General features: G+C 42.0%; 2 protein-coding genes across 2 annotated transcripts; one reads left to right on the plus strand and one right to left on the minus strand.

The window, feature by feature from the left end:
- Positions 1 to 378: 378 nt before the first annotated feature.
- Positions 379 to 10,954, minus strand: DUSP3 (dual specificity phosphatase 3; the record flags this gene model as incomplete). The annotated part of the gene is made up of 3 exons (XM_082010585.1): positions 10,240 to 10,954; positions 3,053 to 3,279; positions 379 to 584 (listed from the first exon to the last, which is right to left on the minus strand). The coding sequence occupies exons 1-3, from the start codon at positions 10,359 to 10,361 to the stop codon at positions 379 to 381; spliced, it is 555 nt and encodes a 184-aa protein (XP_081866711.1). The 5' UTR covers positions 10,362 to 10,954.
- LOC309413462 (ras-related protein Rab-18-B-like) lies at positions 10,690 to 16,662 on the plus strand (the record flags this gene model as incomplete). The annotated part of the gene is made up of 7 exons (XM_082010584.1): positions 10,690 to 10,754; positions 10,828 to 10,883; positions 11,090 to 11,151; positions 13,137 to 13,209; positions 14,150 to 14,268; positions 15,162 to 15,228; positions 16,117 to 16,662. 7 exons carry the CDS (start codon positions 10,690 to 10,692, stop codon positions 16,290 to 16,292), a joined length of 618 nt encoding a protein of 205 aa, XP_081866710.1. The 3' UTR covers positions 16,293 to 16,662.
- Positions 16,663 to 17,313: the final 651 nt, after the last annotated feature.

The following is a 17,313-nucleotide window of genomic DNA, read 5'->3' on the forward strand; positions in this document are numbered from 1 at the left end:
TGGGGCTCTCAGAAAATGGTGCTCTGGTGGGATACGAGATAAGGCGTAAATGAATCACACTCAATGTCAACGCAAACCACATATGTTACAGAGTCTGCAGGGGACTCTGAAATACATGTGAAGACAGCTGTTATGACTGGAGTTACTCCTCTAAAAACACCTTTTTATTGCAACAGCTCCGAACAGTGACACAATTTTGTGTCATCTTGAAAGACAGACCCAGAGTTTGAGAAAGACACTTTCACTAGACAAGAGCAGGAATTCTATCTCCCTCACATTATGTGATCTAGCTTGGTGGTTGGCGTTTGGGGGTCTAAAGCACCTAAGACATCCTCTGATGGTTTGAGAAACTTAAAAAAAATACTACGGTGCTCTGTTCTAGGGCTTCAGTTTGCCTTCCTTCACTAATTGCTCATTGAGCTGGCAAAGCTGCCTTAGAAAACCATCATTGGGGCCGATCTCTCGCTTCTGCCGGACAGTGCTCAATGCAGATTTGACATCCATATTCTGGCGAAGCATGAGGTAGGCGATGACCAGTGTAGGAGAACGGCTGTAGCCCTCACGGCAATGCACAAACACTTGTCCTGCAAGGAAGACAGGTCATAATTTGGGTTATACTGGAATATATGTTTGAAAAGCAAGATGAAATAACTAGGATATAAAGCGTAATGATGTTAGTCCTGCAGCAGCTTCAGAACTGTAAATTCTGAATGCTACAGAAGACATGTAGAACTTGGAAGTGCTATCACTCTGTTAATAGCTACACAGTCTGTCATCAAGAATAATGCAGAAAAAAAAAACCGGTTGTATATCAAACATTCACACTGAAACAGACTTGCTACTACATTACAAAGAGACAAACTGTGTCTATTTACTACACTTCTCCAGTGTTCTGTGGTTTAGAATAAGCCTTGCTCCTAAAGATGACCACTGCCAAGGAGCACAAATAAATTTGGAGCGAAGTTGAACCTGGGAAGAAGGGAGGGGTGGGGGGGCATTTTAATATTTGATTTTATTTCTCATTATCCTACTCCGATTTGGTTGTTAATTAAACTAGTATTTCCCCAAGTCGAGTCTGTTTTGCCAGTGACAGTAATTGCTGAGTGATCTCCCTGTCCTCATCTTGACCCACGAGCCTTTCGTCATATTTTTCTCCCCCTGTCCAGCTGAGGAGGGGGAGTGATAGAGCAGCTTGGTGGGCACCTGGCATCCAGCCACAGTTAACCCACCACATTGGTAAATCCTGTAGGTAGGTATCTAACAATAATAAAGCAGGCCACTGCTCCCTTTGAGAAATCTAATTGAATTTTATTGTTTCTCAGCTGTTTCCTCTTTGACCTGCTTTTCCAGACACAAAAACTTTCCCCTTCCCAAACGCAGTGGGAGATATAGCCCCAGGCTACTCTCCAAAGTAAATTTTTTTTCTGAGACGAGAACAGATGAATCATGCACACAGATGAACCATACACACATATTTTCATCACAACAACTTGCTTTGAACCACAGCAACAGAAAGCCCGTTACCACATTTGCCTTGAACTGCAGAGGCTTCTCAGCTCAAAGCAAATTTCTAATCAGTAGCAAGTTAAACAGCTAAAATAATTAATTCACAACATTTCCTGAGAGCCATAAATTAGCAAGATTCAGAGATTCTTGATCATATATGTGGAAGAGAATTGACTTCCCCTCTGCAAATGATCAGAAGCAAAAAGGTTTCTAGCCCTCCTGCTGTGAAAGGCAGTGTCTTAAGGGCTGCCTTCCAGAACCTCATGCAACTACAAGGCTAAAATGAAATTGAAGGAAAATACTACTGGATCCCTCTTCACTTCACTGTCCTTACTCTACACTTCAATGTCAAACTATCAAATTTTAGTAGCGAGTTGATCTTAAAACTGGCTCCAGCATCAGTTGGCTACAAAGTTCCTCTTTGTTCAGCACGGTAAGAAAACAGTGGCAGGCATGGTAGACAAACTACTATGACTGAAAGAATCAGCAAATAGAACTGCTACTGTAAATTCCCATTGACTCTGCAACTGTTTAGATCAAACTGAGTAGGGATAGCAATGGCACAGCTGTCACTGTTTAACTCCTTCTTTACTACCACAACCTTCTTCAGTGAGTCACAATGCTAACTGGAAGAGTTGCATTTAAGTTTTTAGATTTTTTCATACTCTGCCAAACTGAAGGTAAAATTTCTTTCCATTTGTCAAAAGCACATCACAGCTCTAGTAGCCCTTTTGCTCATTTCAGAGAAAGAACTTCTAGAATCGTGGGAGTTCTTGCTCCCCCTTTTTCATGCTCAGTCATGATGCAAGAGAGAAATTAAGCATGTGTAGAAATAACCGGTATGCTGAAATAGTCAGACAACAACAAACACTGTCTGGCCCACTGCACTATGTCCTAGGATCTCTGCTCTGAGGAAACACACTGTAGAGAAATGTGGCAATCAACAACACTGCAAATATCATCTCCAGCCTTCCTGCAATCCTAGGGAATAATGAGGTAATCATCACATAAAATAATGTAATGCCTTAATGTAATAAAAATTGTAAGGCCACGGCCTCTATCCTTACTGTACATTTGGAAAAAAACCCCATATAGCAGGTTGCATTAAGTACTTTTCAGCAATGCGTTACTCTTATTACTTCTGCCTTCAACTTATAATTTCTAGTGTCCTAAAACAACTTTTAGATCCTGAACTTTTTATTTTGATTTTTTTTCACATCATTTACCACTTCTAAGGAGAAATAAGAACACAACTTCCCAGAAAGGCACTATTATAGGATGCAGCAGCTGTTTCACTTTTCAAAGTCATCCCTATAGTGACAGACTTCCATTTGCTATATACTGGAGACCCACATGTATAGACAGAAGATTAAGATGTTTTCTTGGGTATTCTGGTGTCTTTGATACAGATCCTTGATCTGAATTCCTGACTTCATTGTTCATCTGATAATCTGAGCAAAAAACCATTTTAAACAGTAAAATAAATTGCAGAGAAACATATGCAGTGCACAGAAAACATGGTAGAAAGAATTTCAGTTTGTCTTACCATCCTTCTGGGAAAGTGCTTTCTCAATAAAATCAGCTGCCTCCTCAAAATAGCGACTGAGGTTAAATTCTTGTGTATCGTTAGCTTTAATGCCATGGTATCTGATGCCTGTGCCTTCATAGAACTCTGCATTAGTGTTCACATGCATGAATGACTTCCCCTCTGCTGCATTTAGAACATGGGTTATCCCCAGACGCTGCAGCCTCATAATGTTCTTGGCTATGAACCTGTATGACAAAGAGTGTCAGGAAAATTATTAGAGCTTGGTGAATCATTTCAATATTTATGATGTCTGCAGAAGGTATTGATAACCAAAACCTTTGATTTTTCTGTTAATAGATGCTAAATATACTGTGCCCAGAAATGAATTATTTACAGATTAAAAATTCACAGAAGTATTTAGAGCCACGGTCACTACTTCTGCATGAGAGAATCTTGGCTGACAACCAAGCAGAGCACGCTTGAAACTTTATCTGTTACACCCTACTATGGCATAAAATTGTATGTTTTTCTGAACATAAAATTCTGACCGAAATAAGAAAACACTGGCAATAACAGAAAGCCCAGGATAGTCACTTATAAGATTAACTGTTATCTACATAAGATAATTTCAAAACCAGTTATAAAAGGCTTCTACTGCCAGCTACCAGTGTTGCAGGGCCAGGTAAGCAGTACTTGCTACTCTAGCAGACAGTCCAGACAAACAGACATTTTTAGGGGGCAATTTTAACCACTGTGAAACAGCACTGGCTCCTTCTCAGGCCACAGGAAGACAGAAAGTAACTATGAGTTACTTTCAAATGTTTCTGTATCTTCAAAGGTCTCATCTGAAGACTCCTGTGAGCTGTAGTCTTCTGTCCCTGTGCTACTCAACATCTTTGAAGTCATGGCAAGGCTATCCAAAGGCCAGCAATATAGCGGTGTAAGTCAGTCTTTGCTATTCAGTGTTTTCATCGCAAGTATTAGAATTTTTAGTGTCTTAGTTGAAATCAATATGGAAAAGGGAAAAGATGGAAAAGAATCCAGATGAGTGATACTTAAGATGCATAAGTGTTTAAGAAAGCATTCAGTATTTTTACGTCAGCTAAATCCTTTCCAGCTCCTCAGTTCTGTCAAGTAATTGCACCAAAACCACCTGCTTCCATCTTTAAGTGGCTAAAAGAGCATCATACCCTATTAGTAAACAGTTGAGCAGGATGATACATAATAATCACACCTTTCAGGCTTGATGATGACAATGAATTAGATCCAATAATAATGCCATAAGCTCTGACAAAAGCTCCAGGTTGGGCAATGGCAAACAATCCATCTCCTTAGTAACACAACTGATCATGCACAAATCTCTGCTTGGGCACTGGAATACAATTTATATTAAGAAGAGATAGCCATTAAATAATATGAGGAGACCATTGACTCCTTTTTGTCCTAATACAGTACTTCTCATTTTGGGTCTGATTATTTTGGTATGTCAGTCCTCCATATTTGCCTCATTTTCCCTGGTGGGGAAAAAAGTATGTTTTACCACACCATGTGGTCACCTAGTGAAATCTGAGCCCACTGCTCAACATTACCAGAATGTGACAGAAGGCTTTAGTTGAAAGATAACTCAGCTCCTGCACACTTTGTGAAAAGAGGTAGCCTAAACAGACATAAAACCCTGTATTGTTTTTAAAGGCAGCTTTCACTATATGTCTAACTGGATGCAGAAACAGAAATCTGTCAGAAAATCTCCCTAGGGCTCAAGTCATAAATTTCAAATACAAGGAGTCTTAATATTAAGCTGAGCTCCAGATAAGCATTTGTGCAGTATCTTTTTGGACAAGTTTCCAGGAGATGGCAATGCTCCTAAGGGTTTTGTCTAGACACTTAGCTATTCTAAAAAAGTTAAAATAAATACCAAAATTAGCTGGTTTATAGCTATATGAATCTCTGAGTGCATTCACTCACAACTTTCACGTAATTCAAGGCTATATGAACATCTACAGTGTTCATTTTTCTTCTCATGACTGTTCACCCCTTAAATTGTAGTGTTAAGCAGATGAATCCTTAGGCATGAGTGAAGTTTCTACATTTTCTGCTGTCTGTGCCAAACAACTATGGCAATGAGCCAAATATTTGTAAAGACTTCACTACCCAAACAAATGTTGACAGATTTTCCATATGGCAGGACATCATCTGGGCCAGGGAACATATCAGTGCCTGGGGAATTCTGCTTGCAACACAAAAGTAAATCCTACAGTGTAAGGCCAGAACAAAAAGTGTTAATTCAGCTGTGAGTTCCTATGCTTAGTGGGGTAAGTATATTGTTTAAGTAATAGTATATAGATCAGTATACATCTGATAGTGGTCAGGATCAATAGGAACTCATGTCCATTGAATCTGGCTACAAAGATTGGCTCCCCTGGAGGCAAACTCATTCTGAGTGAATGGTTTTTGCCGATTTTATAGATGATTTTCTTACACAGCTAGAAGTGAAAAAAAGAGTACTTGTACACCATTTTTTTCTCCCTTTCCAAACAGTCCTTGGATCACGTTTCATTCCAGCTGTATCATGTCCCACGTTGAAATGCTAGCTCCTCCGAACAGCAGAGAGATGCTAACATCAGCTTCTTCCCTAAGAAAAATCACAGAATCTTGTCTATTCTTAGTATGGAAGATTGAGAGTACTCGTCCCTGTGAGTAACACTAGTAAGAAGTCTTTCTTTTGAACAGAGATGAACAATTTTACCAGCCACAGAACGCAGTTCTTAGAGAACCATGTATCAGCAGTTAAGGGTACAAGAGGCTATAAAGTATTGCCATATGGGATTATAAGCAAATAGAACAAGTCCTTCATGGCAAAAAATGCCAGAACATTAACATATTTTAATTTCCACTGTTATGTTCACATAAAATTGTTTCCTCGTCACTTCTTGCCTTACAGTCACTAAATTTAGTATTAATTTTGGGAGAATGCCTTTCATACTCTTTACATACCCCATACACCTGCACTTGCTTCATGGGTTACCCACACACATTAAAGCAGACCAAAAACTCAAAGACTGGGCATTCGTAACCAGATCCTTTTTACCAAATACAGTTCTGGAGACATGGTTTGAATTGTTACAGGCTTCCAATAGTCTGTGATAAAAAACACAGATTCCCTTAGCCAGTAGTTCAGAAAGCTAAGCCTGCTTGCTTTCTGGCAAAACACTGGTTTTGATAAGACACAGTTGCTCTGAATAAAAACCCTACCCTCCAGTGTGTTGCCTGCTCTCCCCGTTTTGCTGTCACCTCCAACCCTGATAAAGATGCATTCTGTCCCAATGTCCCAGTCACAGATTAAGATGTTACACTGAAACACACCTTGACTTGTACAGAAATAGAAAATTATTTGTACTTCCAGTGTATCCTGAATTCTTCTTTTGTTATTGCTTGAAAAATATATAACTGTGCCCATTTGTCACCTATATACTAATTCTTGGTTTAGTGATACTACATTTTACCCATCTTCACAAATCTTGTCTAATCTTCTTGCGAGGTTAGAACTGTCTAATATGCAAAAACATTCTTTTTAAGAGTTTTTATTTTATCATTTTACTTCTGTGTTTTCATTAATTATGACTTTCATGTATTGCATAGAAGATCTAGTACTTTGGCTCTGCCTGTAACTTGAAGTCATTTGACAGATAAATTTTTATTCCACACTATGACCTAATTTAATCTCATTGGCCTGAATGACTCTGCGTTGTCATTTTTATCTAAAGATGAGTTACTCATAAGGAGAGACAGCAGCACCCCTGTGCAAAATATTCTAAAAGGTTTCCAACAGAAGTTTCTGAATCTCACTCAGATGTTTTTCATTTTTTCCTGTGAGTTTCTGTTCAAATTCTACTGCTTTTATGCTATGTATTGGGATTCCAATCCCCCCATGTTAAAACTCTACAAGATGTGGCTACTCTGTAAATTCTTATTGTTATAAAATCTCTGCTGCTAGTAGTCATAAATGTGTCCCTATATTGCAGAAAGGTTTGATCCGTCCAAGTCAAAGCAGAAATTTGAATGTCAGATCAAATGATCGTGTTACTTTGTTCTCTTACTTTGTTCTCTTGCTATATTGCCTTCCTGGACTTCCCTGTAGCCCAATGCAAAGTGCTTCTGATGACTCCTCAGAGATTCAGTAAGGAGACTTGTGCAACAAACACCAAAACCGAGACATGAGGTGAGCGCCAATCAGACACACACTGCACCAAGACAGCTTCAAATATGAGACATAGTCCAAACTCTGGGCAGATGCTGGAGCAGAGCAAGACTGGCTAATGAATTGCACAGGCCCCAAACAAAGCTATGGCTTATTTGTTGCACACAGTAGTAAAAGCTTGATTGACACTTTGCACACTGTTGGACCCTCATATGCACAAAGTCAGAGAAGCTGAGTGCCAAGGAGGTTCACTTCCCCAGCAGTTTGTAAGAGGAGTCAAGTCAGAAAAAAAGATCTCCCTTCAGCCTTATCTTTACACAAGGAGAGTACGAAAGAGCAACATGTAGCTGCAAATGACGAGAACAGATCTGCACAGTTTCAAATTCTCTCAGAATGACAACTAATAGAGCAAATGCTACTTACAAGGCAGTATACCACAACCCCACTTGATAAAAAAAATCCTCTTAAGAATTACTATTATTTCCAGTTTAAGAATATCAAAGTACACCCTGCAGTGACTGAATCTTAACAGACATTCATCCATTCAACTAGGCCTCAGCATTATCTTAACTCTCTGTGGATGCTTCAAAGATATTATTGCCTACTAAGACTTGATAAATTAAGTAGGCTGTCTGTTCCGTCCGTGAAATTTCTGTATCAGAAATAGTGTGGCCAGCAGGAGTAGGGAAGTGATTGTGCCCCTGTACTCGGCACTGGTGAGGCCGCACCTTGAATACTGTGTTCAGTTTTGGGCCCCTCACTACAAGAAGGATGCTGAGGTGCTGGAGCGTGTCCAGAGAAGGGCAACGAAGCTGGTGAGGGGTCTGGAGCACAAGTCTTATGAGGAGCGGCTGAGGGAACTGGGGTTGTTTAGTCTGGAGAAGAGGAGGCTGAGAGGAGACCTTATCGCTCTCTACAACTACCTGAAAGGGGGTTGTGGCGACGAGGGTGTTGGTCTCTTCTCCCAAGTAACTAGCGATAGGGCAAGAGGAAATGGCCTCAAGTTGCGCCAGGGGAGGTTTAGATTGGATATTAGGAAAAATTTCTTCACTGAGAGGGTGGTCAGGCATTGGAACAGGCTGCCCAGGGAGGTGGTGGAGTCGCCATCTCTGGAAGTGTTCAAAAAACGTGTGGATGTGGCGCTTCAGGACATGGTTTAGGGGACATGGTGGCGCTGGATTAATGGTTGGACTTGACGATCTTGAAGGTCCTTTCCAACCTAGTGATTGTGTGATTCTGTGAAATAGTTTTTTTGGCCCACAAAGTGATTTCTTACCTCTGGCTGTCCTCCACAACTTTTTCAGCATCCTTTTAAAAACACTGACAGCAGAACTGCACATTGTCTGTTAGTCCAACTGTTCTTATGCCACAAACTGCACTGGTGCTCCAGATATTTTTGCTTGTCAATTATTACATAAAAAGCCCTTCTCAGTGGTAAAGCTTTCCACTAGACAGACATTTTCTATTCTGCAACTTACACATGCATTTGCTGTTCCCAGACAACCTTGCATCTGAATGTATTAAATTCCATAGTGTGTAATTAAAATCTATTACTGAACAATGCAAACCACTCTGTAGTAGCCAACTATCTTAAAAATTATTTTTTAATTATTTACTGCACAAATCACCTTGCAGGATAAGATTTCTGCCAGGTAACTGCTAAAAATATGAAGTAGAAGGTGGCTGTCAGATGTCAGACTGGCCATTGAGATAATAATTTCGGTCCTACCTCTAAATGCGCATGTCCTGCATCAACTGGCAGAGACAAATATAATTTCGTATGTCTTAGAAGAAAATTAATTAAAAACTATGGGTTTGACTTAAGTTTCTTTAGGAATTACAAGCTTCAAATAAGAACAGGGATCCAGTATACTACACATGTATCAAGAAGTCGCCAATTTCACGGAGATAAAGTGCACAAAGATGGAAAAAAGGGGAAAGAGAATCAGCAGGATATGACAGCAGGATATAACTGAAATAATAATCTTGGTGCAAAGAATAAGCATCAGACAACTGAGAAAAGAAGTGCTATGGGTGAACCCTGAACACTTTTCCCCATTTAAGGGCTTTCATCATAGCCATACCTATATCACTCTGGCTCCCATCACGTGCATGCATACTTAATTAGGATGAGTTTTATTAGGGCTTAGAGTGCAGAACATTCATTTGATCAATCACAGACAGGGGTGACAACTCTTCTTAAAGTCTTGCTTCCTTTAGGTCATTTTGCACATGGTTAAATCAAGATCTAGTATCCATATCGCTACTTTGCTCATTCTTCATGTTCCAGCTTATTCCACTCATCTGACATATGGTTATTACACTGGTGGTGTGATCGGGCTTCTGCAGACAATATTGTACATATACCTCATGGCATCTTGTCTCTCCTCCCTCGTCTGTGTGGATGACCACAACTTGTTAGCAAAAGTACGAAATACCAGGAGAAAAAAAAAGCACAGTGCTGACACAAGTAAGCAGGTGTGTTTCACTCCTAAGGAACTTAATTAGTTTTAACCTTGTTTCAGCTCTATTTTAGCTTAGATTTGGGACTTCAACAGGGCACTGAACATTTTAGCAGGTGTCATTTATGAGCTGTGCCTCGTCATTTGCCGTGTCAAGCACCAGCAAGAGCCCCAGGCAGCCTGCTGCCAGGCTGCTCGGGCCTTGCAGCCACAGGCCTCCCGGCTGACAGCTCCCCTAAGCTCGAGACCCCAGGGCTGCACAGCCCGGGCCAGGCTGCAGAGGGCCTTCTCCCGGGGCCCGCACAGCAGATCCAGCAGATTCTGCCCTGCAGCCTCAGCTCCTCCGGCTCAAACTCCCGTTCAGGGGGCTACTCAGTGAACGCCCCGCGTCTCACAACCCTGCACGGCCTCGCAGTCCCGTTACCCCAACCTCTACGCTTAAGTGCCTACGAGAACACCGCTCACAGACTTACAAACACGGGCCCCCCGCCTCCACCGCGGCCCGCCCCGCCTCTCCCGAGCCGCCCGCCTAGCCCCGCACTCACGCGTTCCCCACGTGGATGCGTGGCACCACCTCATTACTGTGCGCGCTAGGGAGGCTGTAGCAGCCGCTCCCATTAGCCAGAAGGTCGTTCAGCTCCTCCACCGAGATCTGGTAATCGGACATGGCCAGGCCCGGGCCGATCCCCGCCAGCCAGTCAGAAAGCCCCTTGGCGCAGCAGCTCGGGCCTGGCGCGGCCCCGCCCCTCCCCGCCTGGCACCGGCCGCCGCCTGATAGGCGGAGTCGCGTCAGCTGGTTCTGTCGGCGGCGCGCGGTAGGGACGGGTCTGGAGCAGCGCGAGAAGCGCGCAGTTTCTTGCAGGGCCGTGCCTCGCCGTACCGTACCTCACCTCACCTCACCCCACCCCACCCCGCGCTGCTTTGATTCGCCTGGCCCAGCGGCCTTTGCCGCGCTCTTCGGATTCCGCCGGCTCCGGGCCCCTGCGGCGCGGGGAATGGACGCTGCAGGCCTCACCCTGAAGCTGCTTCTAGTCGGAGACAGCGCCGTGGGGAAGTCCAGGTGCTGGCCGTGTGGGCCGTGCGGGCGGGGCGCTCTCGACATCGGGCTGAGTTCTCGGTTTCTTTCCCCGCAGCCTCCTGCTGAGGTTCACTGATGGTGCGTTTGAGCCGTGCCTGAAACCCACCATCGGTGAGTCCGGAATCCGCACGACCTCGAGATGGGGACGTTTCCGCATGTTTACGTTGGGGTCCCGTTGGCGAGAGGCAGCGGCGCGGGGCCGGGATTGTGCGAACGCCTGGCGGGCGGGCACGCGCTGTTTTGGGGGGGGAGCCGGCTGCGAGGGCGGGCATTCGCCAGTCCGTTCTGACAAGCCTTCCCTGCTTCTTACGTCTTAGGTGTTGATTTTAAAGTGAAGAAAATGGTGGTAGACGGCCATGCAGTACAGCTTGCAATATGGGTAGGTTTTGTTCCAGACAGATATGGATAGGTTTTGTTCTCGGCAGATGTGAAAACTTCAGGAGCTTCTTTTTGTGTTTTTTTTTTTTTCCTCTTCCTTTTCTCCCTCCTTGCTAAAGTTTTCTGGATGTTGAGGTTGTGTACTTACGATGCAGAGGCACATAGGATGAGTGTCTGTCATGACTGTCCAACAGTAGTTGCAAACAAGGTTCTTTCAAAACATTGATAAATGCTTCATTGCTCTGGATTGGGGACTTCAATTCTAGTGGAGATTTTGGCTGCTCTCTTCTGTGCCTATACAACATCTGGGTTTCTCTAAACCCTCTGTGAAGTGTTAGACTTGTGACGATGTGACCTTGCAAGAAAGACAGGCATTTCGTGCCTGTATGGCCCAGAAATGCTCCCAGGACAGACAGCACAAGTAAAACTGCAGAAGGGTGATGCTATGAGTGATGAGTTGCATGATTTCTTGTACAGGCTATGCAGTGACTCTGCATGCATACTACACCAGAAACAGTCCAGATGCTTTATTTTGGTTAAAATCATGGGGGGGGGAACCATACTTGATCCTGAACTTCCTGATGCTATGTTTCCAGCACCTGCAAACTGAGAAGTCAGATTGCAGCTGTGTGATCAGGATTATTATAATATTAAAGCACTGCATTTATACTCCTAAATAGAATGAAGCAGCCCTAGAAGGGAGTTTTTTATGTGTATAGTCATAAGTGTTTGAGAAAGAACATGCTGTTACAAATTAAGTAATTGGGACTATTGGAAAGAGAGCACAAATGTGCCTTGGTCTGGTATTAACAAAAGTAACATAAATGCCAAAGCTTGAATTATTTTCTTGTTTTCATTCACACTTTGTGTACAGAATGCAGAGTGATAAAGTCATGCTTGCTCTAGCCAGTGAGCGTATGTATTGGCTGTGTGCTGAACACGCTGCACACAAATCAGAAGCTTTGCTGAGAGTAACTAAGCCACGTTTGCCCTAATAATCAGAGAGGGGTGTGTCTCTTTGCTGTGAAATGAAAAGCAAGGCCAGAACTTGCACAAGTTGTATAGCTGGAGAAGGCACAAAACCTTTAAGGCATGTACAGTGCATCAAGGGCAAAAAAAGGCTTCTGCTTTAGTGTCCATGTGTGCATGGATGCCTAGGAGTACAATTTCCTTAGTAACGATGATGTGAATTAAGTAAATACGTTGCCAATTTTAGTTTCTTCTTTTAACAAAGAAAAAATAAATTACAATATAGCTGTTAGTCTGTCTATTGTAATCTGTATGGAAATTTAAATAAATTTTTTTTTTGTAAAAACATATTTGTGTAGTTCTTTTGCTTCCTTATTGTTTGTTCTGAGGTTTTTTGAATTTCATGTTGCGCTTAGGAGCTATTTTGAAGATTTGTGAAAATAAGTGTAACATACAGCAGTAACAATGGAATGAAACTACTGATTTTAAATTTCTTACCTGCTTAGCATCTTGGCAGACTTGAAGTAGGTGTCTCTAACTGGATTCTCCTTTCCTTCTGTGGAGGAGCAATGGGAGATTTTTGGAACCACTATGTTTGCTGTTGTGCAGTGTTTCTCATCAGAAAACTAGTTATTCCTCGCCTCATTCAGTTCAGCTGTTTGTTAACTGATTAAGCCTAGCTGCTTGGGTTGCAGCAACAGCCATTTATGTGTATCTTTTGAGTCCCATTGACTTTCTTGTTGTCTCACTAATGTTTTAGATGTCTGTGCTTATTGCTTTCAAGTCCTCTCCGTGCTTTTCTACCCCTCCTTATCAATTTTCTGTTGCTGCTGCTAATGTTTTCTGCCCGTTTCCCTCATTCTGTTGTCTTAAGGTTTCATGTATCCTTACTAGTCAGGAAGAATTTAAGTCTGTTTATCTTTTGTGGTTTGAAATACCTTTTTTGTTCTAAATATATTTGATTTTGTGTGTGTGTCTCTCTCTCTTTTGTTGTTTTGGTTTTTTTCCCCTCTGTAGGACACGGCAGGACAGGAGCGTTTTAGAACACTGACTCCCAGTTATTACCGAGGAGCTCAAGGGGTGGTTTTAGGTAGGAGGTATATGGAAGAAAAACATGATTACAAAAAGTATTGTCTTTATTGCTCCGTAAATGTGCATGTCTTTACAAAAGGAGGTTGTCTGAGAGAATCAGAGGAACAATTATGGTTTTTACAGCATTACTGCATCATTAGCTCAAACACTAAGTATGTAAAAGCACTGGCAGAAAATAATGCTGCTTCAAAATATTTTAAATTAAAAATACAGAGATGTCACAGTGCTGGCTGAGTGGATGAATTATTAGCATTAGCTTTGTAATAATTACTTTGGTGAATTTTTGGTAATAAGGCAAATTGGGGTTTGTGGCGGGTTTTTTTACACGTGATGTTTTTACTTTTTATTACTGTAAGACATGAGGTGTGTAGCATGAGTAATGGATGTCTAGTCCCTTTCTGTGTGACAACACTAATTAGAAAAAGAAGGAATTAGTCTGAGGGATTGTGAAAGCTGAACACTTTGCTGTACAAAATACTTGTTCTGACAATGATACAGTTTTTTAAACCTTGGTGATTAAGTGAATGCAGTTATGAAGTTACTAGTGACCAAAAGTCACTTTTTACTCAGAATCTCTGTTTTTAGCAGCAGTGTATGCATGTAGTTATACATTAGGGTGACAAAATACCTATTTTAAATACTCTCTGTGGCCCAATTCAGAAATAGTAACAGGTATAAGATTTCAACTGGTAAGTCTGACTTCCAGTCACGTATCTATTGCGGAGATGCTTGTGGTCTGTAATCCCTAGTGACTTTGGGTGACCACAGCCAATGTATTTCAGCTCTGGGAAGAGGATATGGTTGATGCATCCTTCTGTAATTCTGTAATACTCCTTTTGAGGGGGGAGAAGAGGGGTGGGTGGTAGTTAGCTCGTAAGGGACTAAGTTCTGCCATAATGAAGTAAACAGCTGTTAAGCTCCTTTTCCTCTGTTACCAGTGTATGATGTTACAAGAAAAGACACTTTCACGGGACTAGAGAGCTGGCTGGCTGAGCTGGAAATGTATACCACCAAAAGCAACACTGTGAAGATGTTAGTTGGCAATAAAACCGATAAGGTCAGTTTAGAAATGCATCCTTTTACACTCTTTCACAGATTACTCAGTCTTGATAGAGTATAAATGTGAGACAAGTGCTGAAACTAACACACTGTTGTCCAAGGAGGTGATGCGCTCTGCAACTGAGGAACCTAGGTTGGGCAGGCTCCACTTACCAGCTCTTTTTTTAAGCAGATCTTGTTAAAGATTTTAATGGAAACTCTCCTGGAGAGATGAAATCAATGAGAGAGATTCTCTTAAGATAGCGAGAGGTTCTGCCTGAGAGATGCTGTATACCACTGAAGTTAACTGCAGTGCAACAGCACAGCTGCTGCTTGCTTTTTGACCAGACTGTATTTTGGACAGGTGTATTTTGACAGGAGAATTCAGCTCTTCAGATGGCTCTTGGGTGTGCATCTGTGTGGGTGTGAGGTGCACTGATAGCTGTGCTTTTCTGGGGTGTTCTGACATATCTTAGATGCTTGTTGAATAGTGAGATGTTTCACTCTTGATTTACTACAAGAGGTTTCCAGTGTGGCTATCCTGAACTAGGTTCTCTTCTGCCCCTTTCCAAATCTGTCAATTTTCAGATCCTTCGATATGTCTTTTTAGCTATTTGAGTACTGAAACCTCCTTTCTGGCATGTATCTTGCGCCTAGTTGATTCAGAAGATAGCAACACATTCATTTCTTACTGATTTGATGTTGCTACTGTTCGATTTGACCCCCTAACAGCCTGCCTAGCTGTAAACTGTCTGTTGAGTGGGGAAAAAACAGTTGCTGATTACTACATAGTTTTATAGACTTCTTTGTCTCTTCAGCAAAACTTCTGTTCTGCAGTGGTGCTTTTCCAGGGACTTCCTAAAAGTGGCAAGTGTAGCTTATTTTAGTCATGTTCTTCATTCGTCTCTGCAGCCTGATCGTGAAGTAGAGAGAAGAGAAGGACTCCAGTTTGCTAGGAAACGCTCCCTGCTCTTTATAGGTATGTAATTCTGTGCCAAAAACTTGCGTACTCATATGTTTATTTTGGTATTGCTAAGCATGAATGAAGCGTACAATTGTATTTCAGGATGATAGGTTGATATACTTTTTTTTAGTACCTAATCAATGAATGTTCTTTTTGCTGCATTAGTTCATATGCATGGATGTAGGTTTCAACTTTTTTCAGAGATGCTCTGCATTGACTGCAATTGGAAGCACTTTTCTCTGGAAGGGATTTACTTCAGATACTGTGTAGGAATGAATTTATATTCTCTTGGAAACTAGCAGGATTTTTTTAATTCAGAGCCCAGAACACTGGAATTTTTCTCCTGCCTGATGACAGATTACCTTGGGTAATCTCTTTTTTGTTTCAAGTTTCTGTTGCAGCTACATAGAAGACAATATTCTTAGACCAACAATAAAATGTACAATGCGGCAAATATGAAGATGGGGAACAAATTGTGTTTTTAAAAAAAGAAAAGAGAAAGTAGTACCTTTTAGGTGAAGCTTCTTGAAAAGATTTCCAGAAGGAATTGAAACAAATGCATAGGGGAAAACGTGTAGTTCCCTCTGCATTCTTTGTTTCCCAGCTAGTTATGGAATACTACCGCAACCTGAGGACAGTTTCTGTTTCTCCATTATGGAGAGAATGGGGAGCTGTGGAATTTTTTTTTGGTGGAAAAATTAGATGCTTCAGACTGGGATGCATTTCTGTTTATCATATTCAACTGTAAGTGAGCCTTTAAAGGAGATTGGAGAGGAGGTTCACTTATTTAAAAAACAAAAAAAGTATCTTCTTTCTGGTCCCAAAAGAACTCCTTACAAAGTGGAATACTCCCTGAAAATAAGATAAAATACTTTCCCCCTGCTTTTCTTCCCCATCCACCAGAGACCAGTGCCAAGACACAGGATGGAGTGCAACATGCCTTTGAGGAACTAGTCATAAAGATCCTGCAGACACCAGGTCTTTGGGATAAAAGCGCAGAGAAGCGGGGAGTCCAGCTAATGGAATCTTCAGCACAGCAGGATAAAAGCTTATGTGGTGCATACTGTCCACTTTCTTAAATCTACAGGTGGCTGTTCTGTCTGAATGGAGTAGACTTAAAAAAAGAAAAAAAAAAGGGGGGGTGGGAGGGGAGAAGGGATTCTGAGCACTAGCCTGTGCCTTGTTTGACCCGCCGCCAGTTCTGTAGATCCAAAACCCAAACTGATTAGCAATGTGCATTTTTGTTCATTAACAAAATACAATTTCTCCTTCCCTTATGCACAACTGATATCTCCAGGTATTTTTCTGGTAATTGTCAGATTTTTCACTACTAAATCATGGCGCTTCTTAGAGTATTGTGCTTTTGCTGTATGGCATTCAACATGGACTTTCTCTGAAGTTCCTGCCTTAGCATAAAATAAGGTAGTACTCCATTTTGGAATATTATTGGAAAGCTGCTTTTCCCCAGGATGGCATGGGAGTCTTTTAAGCACCCACGTTCCCTTAAATGTAGCTAACAGGAGTCACCCTGAGCAGTGACATTGTTTCCCTATTTCAGATGGCTTTAAGCAGTTGAAATTACTACATGTCCCCAGATAGTAAGTTGAGTTGCTGGGACAACCAGGTGATCAGGCCCAATCAGCATGGGTTTATGAAAGGCAGGTCCTGCTTGACCAACCTGATCTCCTTTTATGACAAGGTTGAGGGAAAGGCTGTGGATTTTGTCTACCTAGACTTTAGTATAAAGCCTTTGACACTCCTTCCAATAGCATTCTCCTGGAGAAACGGGCTGCTTATGGCTTGGGCAGGTGTACTCTTTGCTGGGTTAAAAACTGGCTGGATGGCTGAGCCCAAAGAGTTGTAGTGAATGGAGTTAAATCCAGTTGGAAGCCAGTCACCAGTGGTGTTCCCCAGGGCTCAGTATTGGGGCCAGTTCTGTTTAATGTTGTCCTGGTTTCAGCCAGGATAGAGCTGGTTTTCTTCACAGAAGCTAGTGTGAGACGCCATTGACGCAGCCTGTCCAGATCCCTCTGCAGAGCCCTCCTGCCCTCAAGCATATCAACACTCCCACCCAACTTGGTGTTGCCTGCAAACTTACTG

The sequence above is a fragment of the Phaethon aethereus genome, assembly GCF_964289735.1.
Source record: "Phaethon aethereus genome assembly, chromosome: 25".
Lineage (NCBI taxonomy): Eukaryota > Metazoa > Chordata > Aves > Phaethontiformes > Phaethontidae > Phaethon > Phaethon aethereus.